At 39.2% G+C, this 17,133-nt stretch overlaps 2 protein-coding genes across 3 annotated transcripts; one reads left to right on the top strand and one right to left on the bottom strand.

The window, feature by feature from the left end:
* Positions 1 to 143: 143 nt before the first annotated feature.
* Positions 144 to 13,773, bottom strand: ube2na (ubiquitin-conjugating enzyme E2Na). The gene is made up of 4 exons (XM_086073592.1): positions 13,657 to 13,773; positions 3,392 to 3,638; positions 2,852 to 2,992; positions 144 to 1,405 (listed from the first exon to the last, which is right to left on the bottom strand). The coding sequence occupies exons 1-4, from the start codon at positions 13,684 to 13,686 to the stop codon at positions 1,368 to 1,370; spliced, it is 456 nt and encodes a 151-aa protein (XP_085929718.1). The 5' UTR covers positions 13,687 to 13,773; the 3' UTR covers positions 144 to 1,367.
* A 604-nt stretch (positions 13,774 to 14,377) lies between these two features.
* Positions 14,378 to 17,074, top strand: c1qtnf13 (C1q and TNF related 13). 2 transcript variants are annotated; one of them, XM_086074000.1, is made up of 2 exons: positions 14,378 to 14,510; positions 15,579 to 17,074. In XM_086074000.1, exons 1-2 carry the CDS (start codon positions 14,477 to 14,479, stop codon positions 16,592 to 16,594), a joined length of 1,050 nt encoding a protein of 349 aa, XP_085930126.1. In that variant the 5' UTR covers positions 14,378 to 14,476; the 3' UTR covers positions 16,595 to 17,074. The 2 variants fall into 2 exon arrangements, with proteins under 2 accessions (XP_085930126.1, XP_085930125.1); XM_086073999.1 differs by having other exon boundaries at positions 14,381 to 14,510; positions 15,576 to 17,074.
* Positions 17,075 to 17,133: the final 59 nt, after the last annotated feature.

The following is a 17,133-nucleotide window of genomic DNA, read 5'->3' on the forward strand; positions in this document are numbered from 1 at the left end:
TGGTCTAAATTCAGAACTTGCCGTTGTTTCTATTGCCTTGTGACAATAATGAAACGTCTGTGGGATGTTCAAATTTGTGACTATTGGTCACTGCTAATTAAGCTTTATTTCGATTTAAAGAGAAGACAACAAAAGAGATCAAATCAAACCCAATCATGTGTTTATTAACTAACAGTTTATTTACAGAACTGAAATGTATGCAGATGATCGTTTTCCATAACATTCTCAGGACACGGAAAACATGTTCCTTCCCAGATGATCAAAAATAATACATTTACAGTTAACTTGGGCTTTGTGGCCACAAATGTTGTCAGGTGTCAAATCGTACACAGACTTAAATTGGAGGAGACCGATCATACAACACCCCAGCATCACATATTATGCCATTCCAATCTTGACTTATTTATTAATAAGGTGAAAGCTCAAATGGAACCCCTGCTTGGTGATCTAAATGCTATTGGGAAGAAGGTTATAGTTACACAACTGAATCTTGTAAGGTCAGACTGACAATGCACAAGAAGAAAAAAAAGGCTGAGTGGAGTTTAGTATGACTATACTAAGAAGAAAAAAATACAATACACGAGGACTAGATATTTTAAAATAAAACAAAAGCTCAAACTAAGCCAAGGTCCATAATGCCCATCCTAACAGCACTGACACACACTTAACGCAGTTCTGTCTAACAGTGGTTAAAAAGTGATGGTGATGTATGTGACTTGTAAAAGTAAAGGCTCAATTTTGGCTTTCAGTCCTATTATCTGTGAGTTAAATAAGGAGAGCCATTTTGTGAATGGCCAGACTGACATTGCAGCTCCATCTGGGCGTCACACTACAGGCGGGAACTATTAGCAGTTGTTAGTTGCTTTTAATCAATCTTGACAAAGGAACACAAAACTTAAAATAAACATAAAAATATACCTTACTGGCCACAACTAGCCCTTCTTTCCTCCCCCCATTCACCTGCTGTTTTCTGCTTGTAACCCTCCATAACCCCCCCCCCCCCCTCCTTGCCCCAGCTAAGATGTGGGACGCAAGTTTCTCCCTCTTGGAAAGCTTAAAAAGCAGCAGTTGACAGACTATTGATGTACAAAGAAAGCCAAGGTGAGCTGACGTAAACTTCAGAGGAAACAGTAGTGAGTTAATTAGGACAAAGACGAGTCATTTTACTAGAATGCAATCACTAATTGCCAGCAGTTTTCCCTTTTCATGTTTATTTATAGCATATGTGTGCGCGTGTATGTGTGCGTGTTGAAATTTGACCGTGTCCTTCAAATGCAAATAAAGGAGGTATTGGCAGAACATGAGGACTTGTTGCGTTTCACACTTGACTTCCGTGTGTGTATTCACTTGACAGGCTGCTCGTCGCTTCATTTGTTTCCGGCATAAAGTCTGGTCCATGACTTGGCTGAAGAAGGGGGGGAAACAACAACTTAAAAGTCAGCAAGAATATTTCCAGATAGTTGTCCTGCTCATTTGTGAGCAATTATTATTATTATTTTTTTTTTATTGCAATAGACCACTTACAGGCCAGGGAAGAAATTATTACTTGGATGGGGCATCTTAGAAATAAACAAACAGTCATCATCATGATGCACAGCCTTTTTAGATCAAGTTATAAAGCACTTGAATACACTATGTGTCATAAAGTACAAACTGTAATCCAGAAGTGGGGGTGTCAATTTTGAACGTCCGTCATTTGTCAATCGTCAACAGTCGGGACACCTTTCCGTCATCGTCAATTCATCAATATTTCAAGCCGAACCGCATCGTAATCGTCAATCCGTCATTTCTCAGCGAAATGGGCATCTGTCAATGTTTCCGTCATTCATTATTAAAATGGTAGTCTGTTGGTACTGACCAGGTAATTAATGATTACATTAGAGCACTTCAACCACACGAGCACTCAAGTCAAAGAGTGCGGCCGGTTACGCTTGGCAAAGTTTGGATTTGATTTTATGACATGGATCAAATTGCGTTATAATTTTCGGACTGCATACATTATCGCAAACTGCGTGAGGTCTTCCCCCTTTACCCTGCTTTCTGCTTTTCTAGCGAGTAACTGTCACATGATAACAAGATCGACCCCTCAGTCTAAAATATGACGTAAATAGACGTCATTTGCGCTTGGCATTTTTATACTGTTGATAAGACAGTATTTTAATGTCACTCTCCACACTAATAAAGTAGTCATTTTCCTCTCTCATGAAGTGTATTGTTGCACTGTCAAACTTTCCCATGTGGGTAGCACATGTGCGCCAGAGATGGCCTCGCGCATATATATACATGTACTTTCTGTACTTAAAAGGCCAACATTCCTTGTGAATTGACCATGTGCAAAAGGCAAACCAATGTCCCATTCAATCGAGGTACCTCGATATGCGTTTTTAGGATGAAGACTTTGGGTTAGAAAGGGGGTAACCCAGGGGTCATATTCCGGTTTTTAAAAACAGGTCATCACTGCGGGAGGAAATGAAAATGTTGCTAGCGTGAAGACCACTATTGGCATAGTCAGTAGTCCGGGTTTAAAAAAATAAAAATGAGTCACTGAAAGAGTCGTGAAATGTCAAACACAGCGACAATGTTAACCACTCTTAAGTGGTTGCTTTTCCTCAATTTTGTACCAGGCTGTTACTGCACTGAAAATAAAAGTGCAGAATACGTTACGTTTTATTTTCAGTTCCTAAAGACTGCGGGGTCCGGTCAGAGACTGGACAGGTTGGATGTGGCCAGTGGGCCGTACTTTGCCCAGGTGTGCTTTAATCCAACAGATGAGATTAAAGTGGGAGAACGCTAAGCAAGATCAGGAAAGAACCTCCAGTAATGAACTTCATTTGAACCTAGCATGTCTTACCTGTCTCTATAGCTTCAGCTTCATTGGTCTTCCACTTCTCCGCAACGTCATTTGCTAAGGGATCATCAGGGTTTGGTGCACTTAGTAACGCCTGGATTGAGAGCAGCACCGTGCGAATCTGCAGAGCTGGAGACCATTTGTCTGGAATAAGAATTGGATAAACAGAAGACACAACAGAGGAGGCTAAGACAATGAAAATAGACGCCCAGGAAGGGCGGACGGACAATATGGCGCAAGCTATTATAAAAGGCAGCAATAGGTGAGTGGTGTACAAGCACTAAGGGGACAGCTGTCCAAGTCTTGACCCCAGAGAAAGTGTCATTCAAAAGACCTTTTGGCAGATTGAAAGGCATTTTAAAGTGACATCTCTCAATTCATCTGCAGATAAACAATAACAACACATTGTCAAGAAGATTCCCTTCAGTAACCAAACGCCAACATAATGTTTGTTAAAGGCTTGATTTTCTATCACTTCTGGCAAAAAGTACACAGTAACATACAAACTGGTAACTATTGATACGAACATGATTTGTGTATTACCTTTCAGAATGTCTAGACATATTCTTCCCAACTTGTCTACATTGGGATGATATATTTTAGTCATGAAGCGGACTTTAGGTGCTGCCATTGGATATTCCTCAGGTAAAAAGAGTTCCAATTTAAATGTACCCCCCTCAAAAGGCGAGTCCTGCGGTCCAGAAATGACCACGTGAAAGTAGCGAGCATTGCTCTCATCTGGCTGTGCCTGGATGCCTGGCACAGGCTCTGCAAACAAGCGCTGAGTTTCCTGGAAAATCAAAACAAAACAAAGCACAATATTAAATACACTGTCACAGACAACTCTGTTTAGATTTTAGAATCACACTTTTAGCAGTAAAGAACACCGAGTGAAAGTGGTGGCGCACACTTTTGTCATGCAACAGTAGTTGGAGCAAAAAATACATTTGTCAAAGTTGGCTAAGGGCCTAACGGAGTCTCTTGATGCTTATATTTCTGTGATTTCTTCATCTTGCGTCTTTACTTATTGGTACATATATAGATGTGTTATTTTTAGGAGACAACAGTTATTTGTTAACTGGAAGGTGCACAGATACACATACATCTTTTAGTAACTATTTATCTGCTCATCACGATTGCATATAGGTCAAACAGGTCCATAGAGGACGCCATTTTCTTCGCTCTCCATACGGCTCTTACCCACTGAGACTCAATTAGGTCATAAGGGTAAATGTGGTCCCAAGACTTCCGTTTAGCAGTCAGTCAACACAATTGTTCCTCGGCAGCTCATGCAAAAACAGGACACTTCAGGGCTCCAGACTAAACATTTTTTTGACTAGGTTCACAGTGCCCACTAATCAAGTAAAAAAATTAAGGGTTGGACACCATAAGTAGACATTCATTGGAACTATATTACTAAGAAATTGGCAGAAGTGTGGAGATGGTCAGTAACAAGAAATATTCACGAATAGCAATTAAAGAAAAAAATAACCAGCAGAATTACTGGTCGCACGAGCGCAAGTAGATGACACATTTACTTGTATTGTCTCAAATTTTAAAATCGCTGTTCAAATGTCACCATTTTGGGGCAGTCTGTAGCCCTGCATTTGGCGCACACACTTTAATTACGCCAGGAAATACAGTGTGTTTCATCTCAATGTCACTTTACAAAATCTCGGATCTCAGGAACTGGTAAACATAGCAGGATAAAATTGGTTTCATTTTGCCAGACCAGTGTGACATTACAATCATGGTGTCAACTTTTTGCATAAAATGCCATTTCCACCGATTTGCCAGTTATTTGCTTAAAATGTATTTTACTGTAAAGGAGAAGGCATTCTAACATGACTGGATGATCTGAAGACTCGGACAGGCCTTGATAACCATCGATCCCGATGTGCTTGTTCCGTTTTGGCAAGAAATGAAATACCGTTGTGAAAACTTTAATACAACGTTTATATCTTGGATGTTTGTGTTCGAATTTTTTCTGTGTTAAATTTAAGATCATTAGTTTTCAGGGGGGAAAAAAAGTTTGGTTTTCATATCTTCAACAGTTATTGAGATAAAAGTTATCATAAAGTGACATATTGAGATGAAACACCCTGTACTGTACTGTTAAGCGTTCCTGGGTCTTTTAAATGGTGCAATATGAATCCAAGTTATTATTATCATTATTTACACTAACGGTTGCAAATCGGCTGAAAATTTCCAGTAAATTTCCAGAAATGTTCCATGTGAAGTTAAGATGGGGAATTTTGCAAATATTCAACAGATTTATTTTTTTAGTAGTTACTTTTCTTTTTAAATGAACAAGCCATTATTTTAATGAACAAAAACATGAATGAATGAATAGTTGGGTCTCTTGAGTGCCTGCCCAGTTTTGAAGTCGCTTGTTTGGAATAACCATGACAGTTAAGTTCGACCCAAGGTAAGCTCAGCAATTGTGTGTGAATCAAAGCCTATGACATTCCGCTACTGTATAATCAAGAGATGCAAACAGTGTGCAGTACAGAGGGTTGATCGTCTGAGGTTGTTTTACTTTCTTTAATCTGGTTTTCTTACAGTATCAGAGCTGCACTGGTGAGTAGCCAAGTGGTGGATTCTGGTGGATGTCATTGTAAAAAAAAAAACAACAACAACAAACGAAAATACAAGGGAAGGAAGTGTCTGCCTCTGTGTGCTATGAATACAAACTGCGCAGTATGTCACAGTGTTTTAGAGGTGACACCAAGCCACAGGAGACCATTACTTCCGCACTCATCAGCCACTGCAGCAAGTTTACTTACTCCCTGCTAGCAACCACAGCAAAGTGAGCAATAAGACAAAACCTTGGAAGTTTTTGGGTTTGTACGAACTATAATAATGCAACTACATTCAATTGTACAAACCAATCATTATTACTATCCAAGAAAAAAATCCATCAGACTATCAAACTAATACAATACACTACTAATACACAAAGGAGGTCTTCGGACGCCTCTGCCTTTTCAGTCTTCATCCGATACAGTCTGGAAGCTTCATTATGGCTGACAATGACAGAACCCGCTAACTGCAAAGGAATGCTAAACAGCAACCGCACTTGTTTTTTGACAGGCTTCTCCTGAATGTAGCTCCGAGTGAAATTCCTGAAATGTTTTAGATAACCCACAGACAAAACCATGCAGTGAAAACACAGACAAGAGGGGATCCCAGGACCAATCACACGTTCCAAAGGCTCAAGGGCTCCAATCTTCCCACCTTTTTCCCACCAATGTCAGTCTGTCGCCAGCTTAGTCACTCACCTGTACAGCTTACATCTTTCTGCTCCTATTAGGCTTTCTTCTCTACACGACTACCTCCCACTTTACACGTAGAAAAATTTGTGTGTGAAGAAAATTAACTGTATTCTTTTCTGTTGGGTTAAATTATTTTATTATTATTTTTTCAACAGAAATTACACTGGCACCTCCTAAATCAAATACCATCCAGATAAAATTCTAAACAAAATGATAAAATAATTTGTCATAAACATTTGATTAACTGTACAAGGCAAAACTTTAACATGAGTACCTCTAATACAAATTGAATTAGATGTAAACGCATTTAAAAATAATAATAATAAAATAAAACACCCTATAACGAGGTCTGATATTGGGCCTTTATGAGTCGTCGGCCTGTCAGAACCAATACTGGCCCCGTCTATCATGATAGCATAAGTTTCAATGATTATTTTATGTTTATTATTAGGGGTGTTAAAAAAAATCGATTCGGCAATATATCGCGATATTACAGCACACAATTCTCGTATCGATTCATATGCAGCCGAATCGATTTTTAAAGATACATTTTTTATATTCAACAAAATGTCTTACTTAGGGTTAGGTTTCACACTTTAAGCATGGAAACATTTTATATAATGGAACATTAAGTCTTAATATTTTATTTCAATGCTGTTCAAACATGATACAGATGTTAACCTTTTTGTTAAATACAGTGGCTCACAGTTATAAGCCTGAAGTACATTTTCATACAAATCTTACAGTGTACATGTACAAGTTTACTGATTACCATTTTCTAAATTTTTGTTTAAAAAAATCGCAATAATAGAATTATTGATTCGTATCAAGATTAATCGGTATCGAATCGTGACCTATGAATCGTGATACAGATCGAATCGCAAGGCAATTCACACCCCTATTTATTATCATTATGATCTATTATTTGAGCCTTTAAGAAAATATTACTTCTATGTAGTTAGTTTTTTGCATGTAGTATTTTTTCCGGCAGTATAAATTTTTATTGATGATTTAACATTTGACATCACAACCACTATTACTGAAAAATTATAGGTTTGATGTAATACGATGTCCTAGCTTTACTATTCCAATATAGAATCATGCAGTGACAATTTTATTTACAGAATGACACATTATAAGTAGAAATGCAATGATTAATCAACAACTAACCAATTCCTAAATTAATCATATAAATGATAATTATTTTTGTAGTCAATTGTTAAAAGACCTTGTTTGTTTGTTTTTTTAATTGTCCAAATCAATTTCTGTAGTCTTCAATTTATGAAAGCAGCCCTAATGATCTTTTTGTTTAAAGGGAACCCTGACTGTAATGACAAGTTTCCTCTCTATTATTTATTTGGTTGTTACTAACATAACTATGAAATCCATTTTTCTAAAATCATTTCTAGTTTAACACATTTTGTAGAAACGCTACGAGGCTTACCTTGCTTTCTTTATAGATGTTTCACATTGCTCGGCAGAGAGCCAGCCGCCATTCTACATCACTACGCACTGCGTGCGTTGCGAAGTAAATAACAATGGAAGCATACGTCCAAATAAAGTCTCTACAAAAAGTATTAAACTGGAAATTGTTTTTGGGGTGAATCTCATAGATATGTTAGCAGCAACCAAATAAATAATGTAGAGCAAACTTGTCATTACAGTCGGGGTTCCTTTTAATGAAAAATAAAACATTTGCAAACTTCAAACTTCATCTACTTTGGAAGACAATGATCAAACTTTCTGCATATTTTCTTCCAAAATAGTAATTGAATCATACTGAATTTGTCAGTTTCTGTTTTTGAATAAAGGATAGAAATGAAAACATTTTGTATCTGATTTATCAACTCATCACCAAAAGCAATCAACAGACGACTCAATTATTAAAATAATAGTTAGCTGCAGCCATAGTTACCAGAAATAACAGATTTATCGTGAAGAACCGATAAGGGAATCGTTAGCACAAAAACTGCTACTGGTGGTGTCTGTAGGGCTCTACACTAACTTTTAAACTTTTTTTTATTTTTTAACTTGGTCGCACTGCACAGGATTTGCTCGCATCATTTTTGGGGAGGTGCAACGTGGCCATATATGCTGATGTACAATTGTCTCAATTTGCATACCGTAGGTTAATATAAAGAAAAAAAGTAAAGATTGACAGTGACTCAAGATATAATTGCAAGATATTTTACTGTAACAAACTGTCTGCAAAAAGCAGCGTCTGGCAAAACAAGTCAATTATTTTATGTAACTTTAAAAGAAAACATTGAGGGGGAGATTTTTTTTATTTTTATGTGAACATTATTAACACAGAAGGTCCAGCTCTTATCGTGAGGCCTTCCAACCACCTTCCCCTCAACTGACATTGAAGCTGAAAGTGAAGTGAAAATAAAACTGCTATGCTACGACTCTGAATATTATTCTTGTTCAGTGTTCGCCTGCTGTTGAAAGGGGACTCATGTAAAGTCACTCCAGTTTTTGGTGGCAAATGTTATACGAATTATATACAACAGGAAGGTTTATTACTTATTTTTTATTCATTTAAATATCAACCACTAGAAGGGAATGGAAGCTTAGTTATTAGATTAGGGATTGTAAACATAAGTGACTAGATGTACCATTGATTTGGTAAAATAGCAAAGTGATTACACCCCCATCATTTCTCTTGATATATGTCGACTTTTATAGATTGATAGAAAGCCCACATTGTTTACATATTTTCAATCTTTAACATTTAAAGCATTGATGGACTTCTTTCTGTGCGAGTATGAAATGTCCGAGGCGTCAAAAGACATTAATGTTTACATTCCATTAGCGTCTTAACTGCTAACGCCGGAGACTTGTGCCACCCGTATCATAAAATGACGGCGTAATTTAATAGCGGTTTCTTGGTGTCCTTAATTAGCGATTGAATATGATTTCGGGATGGCCTTGTGTTGATCTTGGTCGTCGAGAGTTGCTCCACCACACGGGGTGGAAGAAAGAAGCGGCCACGAAATACCGTGGACCGTAACAAGTCAAGTTAGAAGACACACAACCGTGCGCTTCAAGGGTCCATTTCAAAATAAAAGCCTACCAACCCTATTGTATTGACGTCCATGTATTAGTTGGTAGCCATTTATTTTGGTTGGCCTTCAGCAGGCAGCGCGTGGTGGCCATCTTGACTCGTCCTCGCACTTGATCCGAACGAGTTATGGCTTAAAGATCTGTTGCACTACTAATTAAAATGTGCACTAGCGAACGGAACGGATTTTTACCAGCAATTTAAACATTGTAAAGTTGACGCATTTGTGGTAAATTGGTCGCAGTGTCGAGCTTTGCTGTCTCTCCTGCGCCAACTGCTTTAATTGGAAAGCTATAATCACGGTGAAATAGCAGATTTATGGCAGGCCAAGAATTTCTCACTCTGGGGATTGACCAATCAAGTAAAACTAGCAGAAAAGTTGCTGTTCATGGAAAAATAGCCACTAGGGGTGCCCAAAAAATTGATTCTCATTTAGTACGATTCAGAATCGATTTTAACTCTTTGACTGCCATAAACGTTATAAAACGTTTAGCATAAACCTAGGGAAGGGCGCCGAGGACGTTAAAAGACGTCCCCTATGTTTTTTGTTTTTTTTTTCAAAAACGGGTGCAGGAAAGCCTTGGGCAGCTGTGCTGAAAGTATCAGGCAGATCTGATTAGCAAAAGACTCGTTTTGGCCCCTAGAGGGCAGCGATGACTCTCTTTGCACAAGGTTGGATGGGCCGCCCACCGTGGGCGTCAGTAGAAGACGTGAGGCGGAGCTAGAGTGTTGAGGAGACAATGGCTGGTTCAAGCCACAATGGCTTGACCAAGCAACCGGTTACAAGCAGCTCACGCTTGAGCATTTTTTTTCAAAGACGGAAAGCATCAATCAATACTAAAAAGCGCATTGATGTCGACGATGATGATGACTCCGAGCTTGACGCCTTGGAAGCCTTGACGTGTTTATGAACACGTAGTAAGCCTCACCGGCTAAGCGCGGCTAGCGCGGCTAGCGCTGCTAAGGCCGGAAAACGCGCACAATAGCCGGCCGGGTACTTCTACACAATCGGACATTCGATCGGGCGATGGAGAGTTGGCATCGACCAATGCAGATTGATGATGATGATGATGATGACTCCGAGCTCTACGCCAAAGTTGGAAGCTTTGGCGCGACTGTTACTATCACGTAGTAAGCCTCACCGGCTAAGCGCGGCTAGCGCGGCTAGCGCTGCTAAGGCCGGAAAACGCGCACAATAGCCGGCCGGGTACTTCTACACAATCGGACATTCGATCGGGCGATGGAGAGTTGGCATCGACCAATGCAGATTGATGATGATGATGATGATGACTCCGAGCTCTACGCCAAAGTTGGAAGCTTTGACGCGACTGCTATGACACGTAGTAAGCCTCACCGGCTAAGCGCGGCTACCGCTGCTAACGCCGGAGCTGCACAAGCGGACATTCAATCGGACAATGAAGAGTACCCCGAGTCCAATGCATATTCATCGGAGGAGCGGGTACAGTCTGATCACGGAGAAGACACTGTTTCTGGACTACGATGCCACCATGAATGGAGTGGATAAAATGGATCAGAACATCTCCTACCACCCGGTATAGCAACTGAAGGACACGGGGAAGCGAGACGTAACGAAACCGTAGCATGATCCTGATATTAGACTTGATGACACACTGCAGTATATACTTGCTATTCCCCGGAAAAAAACGGCCTGCAAGAAAGTGGCGCACGCGAAGAGGCAATCTGTTGTGCAAATGCTGTTGCGTCTCCTTGCACGCAGGAGAGTGTTACAAAAAGAAAAACTGTCGTTGAAACATCCACATATTTGTAAATAGCACCACAGTTGCACACATTTGTAAATAGTTTGCCAAATTGTTGTCAAATTGTTACACTGTTGAATGTAAATAAACGTATTTTGCTATCAAAAAACACTTTTTCATTCTTGGTGGTAGTGTTTTATAGAAGTAAAGCACTATTTAGGTGTTTGTGGCATCATTCATGGACAAAAAGAAGTGTCAAATTCACTAGAATGCATGAAATAATATTGTTTCACTAAAAGCTTGATTTCTCCGTATTTTGGTCCAAAACAGACGAAATTGGGTCAAACTAACCATTTTCTGTTGTTGATTACTAAAGAACGGAATAAGGTAGAAACAAACTCTTTTTTTCTGATGAAAGATGAAAGTCCAATCTTTCATTTGGTAGTACGTGTGATTCCATAGTCCAAACAGAACATTTTCTGTGGACCTTGAAAGATCAGTCAAAATGCTTAAATCGGCTGGCACTGACGGCATCCCTTTTCTGAAAACGTCTGGCAGTCAAAGAGTTAAATGTCCCAAAATCGATTTTATTTAAATTATTTTATACTGTCTTGCCTTTGTCTGTGTTTATTTGGAACGCTGTTCATGTTGTACCCAATTTGGCCACTTGGGGGCAGTGTGGTTCCACGTGGTCTAATACACTGTTAAGTTGTAGCTACATTAGAGAGTAGAAGGAAAAAGTCACAATCAAGTTACTCCAATAAAAGTTGTTTTTTTGCAGTGTGGAGCCGTTCTTTTGTGCCACGAGTAGCGCGCTAATTAGCATTAGCAAGTCATTACAATTCCTTGCACATCTATAGATTGGAGCAAAAATCATTGTCAATCAAATCATTTTTGAAGCAAAAATCGTTCTTAATCGAAAATCGATTCGCAGGCCCAAAAATTGGAATCAAATCGAATTGTGAGACATTCAAAGATTCCCACCCCTAATAGCCACCTCCGTTTGTACAACAGTACAGTACTTGTAATTGTGAAATCAGTACAGTCTTAGTTCCTACATCACAGCCAAAATGTGATGTTTGTTTGCGTTATATTGAGGGACACAAGTAGCACTGTTTATCTTTTACAACAAAGTTGTTTTTTCAACGTATTGTTTTGTTTAAAAAGTAGGGGGGCAATAAAATGGGGGGGGGGGATAGGAGATTTTATTTTTAGGCAAAATCACCCAGCCCTACCTAGAAGTGTTAAATATTTACTGTAATGACTTCAATCTACTGTAGTTATCACATGTTATTGATAGCTATTCCAAGTTATGTACAAATGTAAGTTATGTCACCACCACAGGTATGGAAGACCACTGCAAACCAACCACTGTGTAAACCTAACTTAATACGCCAGTCAACAATATGTTTAACACGGTCATTGAACCCTCAAAGTGGTAGATGTCAGATAATATTTCTGACTGAAGGATTGGTTTCTAATTATGGCATTGGTTACTGACCACCATGGTGTGTGTGTAGTATGTGCCTTAAAAATCATAACTTGATATGTCAATGAAGTGCAGCACAGTACTCAAATTGCAGTGTAAAATGCAAACTTTAACTCAATGCAGTATGTGTGTAATTAGGTAGAAGTGCTTCAAAGGTGCTGCCATCAATCAATGGAGAGGGCATTTGAGTGGCAACACCTTTCGCCAACTTTGCTCGTTTGGGGTTACAAACCAAATGATCCTGAACTCCACTGATAACCGGCTTGTTATGAGGTGATTCAATTTGATCTGGATTCTTTAAAAGGACACTGTGGAATAGTGTCGTTCAGCCTGATCGTCTGGGTTTGACTCTTATGAGGCCTGCCAGGAATACATAATTGACTAAAATATGCCAACACCCCAAGTTAAAAGTATGGATAAATACAATTTGTATCATACATGGCATTCATTGAGTTTTCACTAATTACAAACATTAAAACAGAACACAGATCATTATAAATCATAATATAAACCTTAAAATAAGAGTTTGGTTTCCGAATTATCCATTTTTTTTTACAACGTAAATTATTCGTCAAACCCGTTTTAATCCAGTTTGCCCTCCCATTCTAATAATGCTTTGAAGAATACAAAACCCAACAGAGCGCCAACATTTTATTTAACAAAGTTATATTCTAAAATATAACGTTAATACACATTGGCAACAAGCGATCACCCATTCCATTATTATTCCTTCATTTTAACACGCAAATTTCCCCCCAAAAGGCCGCACGATCAAATAAATTACTTGTAAAACAGCCAACTTCAAAACCTGCCATTTAGATTTGAGTGAAAACCAGTATGTTGGAGAGAGAGAAAAAAATACTGTATTAGTATTGCGAGTTTTCAATTTTTAAATACACAACGAGGGTAGACATGGTTAGCACGGTTAGCTTCGTTAGCCTGCTTAGCCGGGAAGACCGTCAGTCCTTACAACGGTATATTAACGGATATAATGGCGAACCCATTATTTAATATGTGTCTAACTATTAGCGTAGGCAAACACGATTAGCACGGGATGCTTGCGTTTTAACCAAAACTTTTGACCGATACCCGCACGGAAAGAAAACGGAAGTCACTACGGACAACTAACGGTGTCGTGGTGGATGCTACCGTTAGCACAAAAAGCCCATATTCGATATTTTGGGCGTGTGAGTCGATTGTATTAAGTAAGGACCGCAACAAAAAAAGTCCCACGGTGTTATTTTGGAACGTGAAGTGGTTACCTTTATAATCCTGCGAGGCAGTCCTGTCATCTTGTCTGAAATGCGAGCTTTAGCTCAGTCAGTGCCTGCTCTCGTTGACAGCACACGCACACACCTACGACTTCCGGGTTCTCTGCGTCATGACCACAGATGGAAGCACTTGCTGCAAACCATCTGTTGTACACACCAACGACCAGTCTTGTTGTCTGAAAGCGATTATTGAGTAAAAGTACGATCACCTTGGCAGAATATAACTTTGAAATACGTTGAAGTCCCCTTGACCAATATAACCTGAGTAAAAGTTCTAAATCTGACAAAGGCTGTCGTAATTTTCTGAGTATTATAAGTCAAAGTTTAGATTTGACTTGGTTATTATTAACCAGTTTTTTTTTTAATCCAAATTATCAATGACGCAGATCAGTAATGGAATAGTTTTGGATTGGTTGTATTAATTGCTGCAAAACAGAGATAAACCAAAGCCACATTATTATTTTTCTAAATAGTTATACATTTCTACATAAAATATCTGCCTTGCACAAAAGAAAGTCTCTAGTATGGGCCTCTTCTATCACAGCTGGTTGTTTTAGACAAAACAAAGGGTGAATTAGACTTGCAGCTTTGCAGGCAAATAGGGGGATGAAAGATTGTCCTTCAATTTGACCTTTTTTATGCTCAGCAGGCCAAAGATTGGAGGATGGTGTGGAGCTCCTCCTCTTGACAAATGCATGCAGACAAAAGGACAGCCGTTTGCACTTCAGGCCTGTTATGAGAACTTATTGGGACATTAGCACTTGGCCAACAATCACCTCTTTGGAACTTTGTTATTTTTACAAATATAAATATGTTAGGAATTCATACGCTGCATTGCTCAACAGGTGAGTTTTATATTTTTATCAAGAATGTTGTCATTTACTACAACAACATGTCATGACAGACGGATTGTAATCACAAAAATCTGTGAAATTCTGTCTTTTATAAAAATTTAAAAAAGTTAGAATGTTGAGCTGTATTTGTTTCTGCAGGATGACAATTATTGTGGCATTATTAGATGATAGGTGAACGCCCATATCAAGTTGTTGAGTCTAACATCGACCTGGTTAAGTTATTTCCACGGTGCTAGTTTCTTTATTATTTCTTCCCTTGTTTTGTTTTTTAATGGAAAGCATATTTGACCGCAGCCCACCGAGTAATTATGAACCAGAATATTAGTCCTATTCACCTCTTACTGCTTCAGACAGTTAATTGGATTTTTGTGAAATATGTATATAAAAGGAACAAGGCTAGGGAAGTCAAGTGAAATGTGAAATTACCATTCCTATTATAGGATCAAAAAGGTTTCTAATCTTGTCATGAAATTATTAACATTTTACTGATCTTAAAATACCTTTGATCATTTGTCCAAATTTAATTCCTTCATTTTTTTCAAAGCTACTTATCCTCATTTGGGTCACTATATGCACTATTTTTTATTTATTTATTTAAAAGGTATTGTGCCTTTAAACCAATTGTGAATGTGTCTTTGGCAAGAAACACATTTTATTTTTTTTATTTTTTTATAATTCTAATAAGTCAATGAAAAATTCATGTAAAAAAACAAACAAACTTTCATTTGTTGCACCCGGTCATTCCATTCCACCCCGCCTCACCAAACTCTCCTAAAAATGTCCATTGTTCACCTCACACAGGAGCAGATGAAGCAGAACTTAATTGAGTCCCATGTGTTCACAGAGAGCACAGACAGTATCGGCCATATTATGGAAGCGCTACTGCTCACATCAATTCAATTAGTTTGCAGTCTTTCTTCTTGTGATTGACATTAAGCTGCAATATTGTAGGTCTTTACCCAATCGGACACGTCAAAGCACTGTCGGCATGTGACTCAACCAAAGTGGGACGATTCTTTAAACCTGCTCTTTGTGTCTTTGTCTTTTCCTTTTCAGCAGAATGGTGCCCACCTATTTACCTTGCAGCTTTACTGATCACAATCACCTGCTGTGGCCCAGTCTCACCCCTGCATAACCCTCCAGTGACACCAAGTCAGCGCTCAGCTTTCTCTGCTACGCGCACCAGCAGCATAGTGGGAGGCAAACAGAGTGTTGTGACTTTTAACAAACTCTTGGTCAACATCGGAAGGGATTTCAATCCAGATACTGGCTACTTCCGATGCCGCCTCCCAGGAGTGTACTACTTCTCCTTCTCAATGGGGAAATTCCCAAATAAAATGCTGTCTGTCATTCTGGTGAAGAACGGGCGAGAGGTGCAGGCAATCGTGTATGATGACTACCGCAAGAAGGGCAGGAAAGTTCAAAGCCAAAGCATCATGATCGCATTGGAAGAAATGGACACAGTGTGGTTACTGTTGCAGCAGAGCTCTCAGTATGCTTTGTACAGCAATGTCGGCCCTTACGTCAGCTTCTCCGGTTACCTCGTCTATCCTGACACCTCTTCAAGCAGCTACATCAGCAACCACCTGACTCCTCACCCTCACTGTCCCCCTCAGGCTGAATCTCGGGTCAGACATCCGCCATTGGAGCAGCCCAGATCGGCCTTCTCTGTGGCACGGACATCCACGTTTATAGGCAAGCAGCATCACAAGTCACCTCTGACCTTCGACGTGGAATTCGTCAACATCGGGGGGCATTTTAACAAATCCTCAGGCAGGTTCACATGCCGCTTCCCGGGGGCTTACTATTTTGCGTTCACGGTGGGGAAACACCCTCGTAAGGCTGTCTCTGTAAAGCTGATGACTGGGGATGGCGTGGTGCAGGCCATGGTGTTTGACGACGACACATCCAAGAGGCGAGAGATGCAGAGTCAGAGCTTGATGCTGTCCCTTCGCCGGGGCGACACTGTGTGGCTGTACAGTCAGCACGATCATCGCTACGCTGTGTACAGCAACCAGGGGAGGTACACCACCTTCTCAGGCTTCTTGGTGTATCCTGAAGCCACACGCACATAAATGAGGACAGAAACCAAACTGTAAATGCCACCATCACTGTTAAAAAACAAAACAAAAAAACAACAACTTTATACAAGTAGTAACAAAAGTGTTTTACTGTTTTCTTTCTTCTTCTTTTTTTTTGCAACGTGTATATATTTATGTATCTATAACTGACCAAAGATTAATTCCTGTGGGTTGTTCATTAACGTGTATCTCCACGAGGTGGTGCTGTGACATTAGCAGATATTTCGATATGTTTCAAAAAATGCCGTGCACAGTGCATGGACCATATGAGACCAAATTTGATTTATAGTGTAGCCTATGTTTTGAGTTTTACTTAAAACGCTGTAAGAGCATAACCCTAATCATGTAAAATGTGTATAGTTATTACTTGTTTTTGTGAGTTGGTGAATATGAGGGACTTTTATGAGCTAAGATGTTCTTGTTTTATTATTTTTTATAGTGATATGTGTATTTGATGCCTGATTAAACATTGAAAATCAACAAGTTATTTCATAATTTGTAATTTCTTGACAATAAAAAAATGGTACAGTAAT

Source organism: Leptonotus elevatus, chromosome 4, assembly GCF_054856555.1.
Source record: "Leptonotus elevatus isolate MCC_2025b chromosome 4, RoL_Lele_1.0, whole genome shotgun sequence".
In the NCBI taxonomy this organism is placed as follows: domain Eukaryota; kingdom Metazoa; phylum Chordata; class Actinopteri; order Syngnathiformes; family Syngnathidae; genus Leptonotus; species Leptonotus elevatus.

Excerpts from the sequence above, each read along its gene's own strand:
- ube2na (XM_086073592.1), bottom strand. The coding sequence starts at position 13,686 with ATGACAGGACTGCCTCGCAGGATTATAAAG. Across the intron at positions 2,993-3,391 it reads ATGTCTAGACATTCTGAAAG|ACAAATGGTCTCCAGCTCTG; the intron begins GTAATACACAAA and ends TTCTTATTCCAG. Across the intron at positions 1,406-2,851 it reads AGCTGAAGCTATAGAGACAG|CCAAGTCATGGACCAGACTT; the intron begins GTAAGACATGCT and ends CCCCTTCTTCAG.
- c1qtnf13 (XM_086073999.1), top strand. The coding sequence starts at position 14,477 with ATGTTAGGAATTCATACGCTGCATTGCTCAACAG. Across the intron at positions 14,511-15,575 it reads TACGCTGCATTGCTCAACAG|CAGAATGGTGCCCACCTATT; the intron begins GTGAGTTTTATA and ends TTTCCTTTTCAG.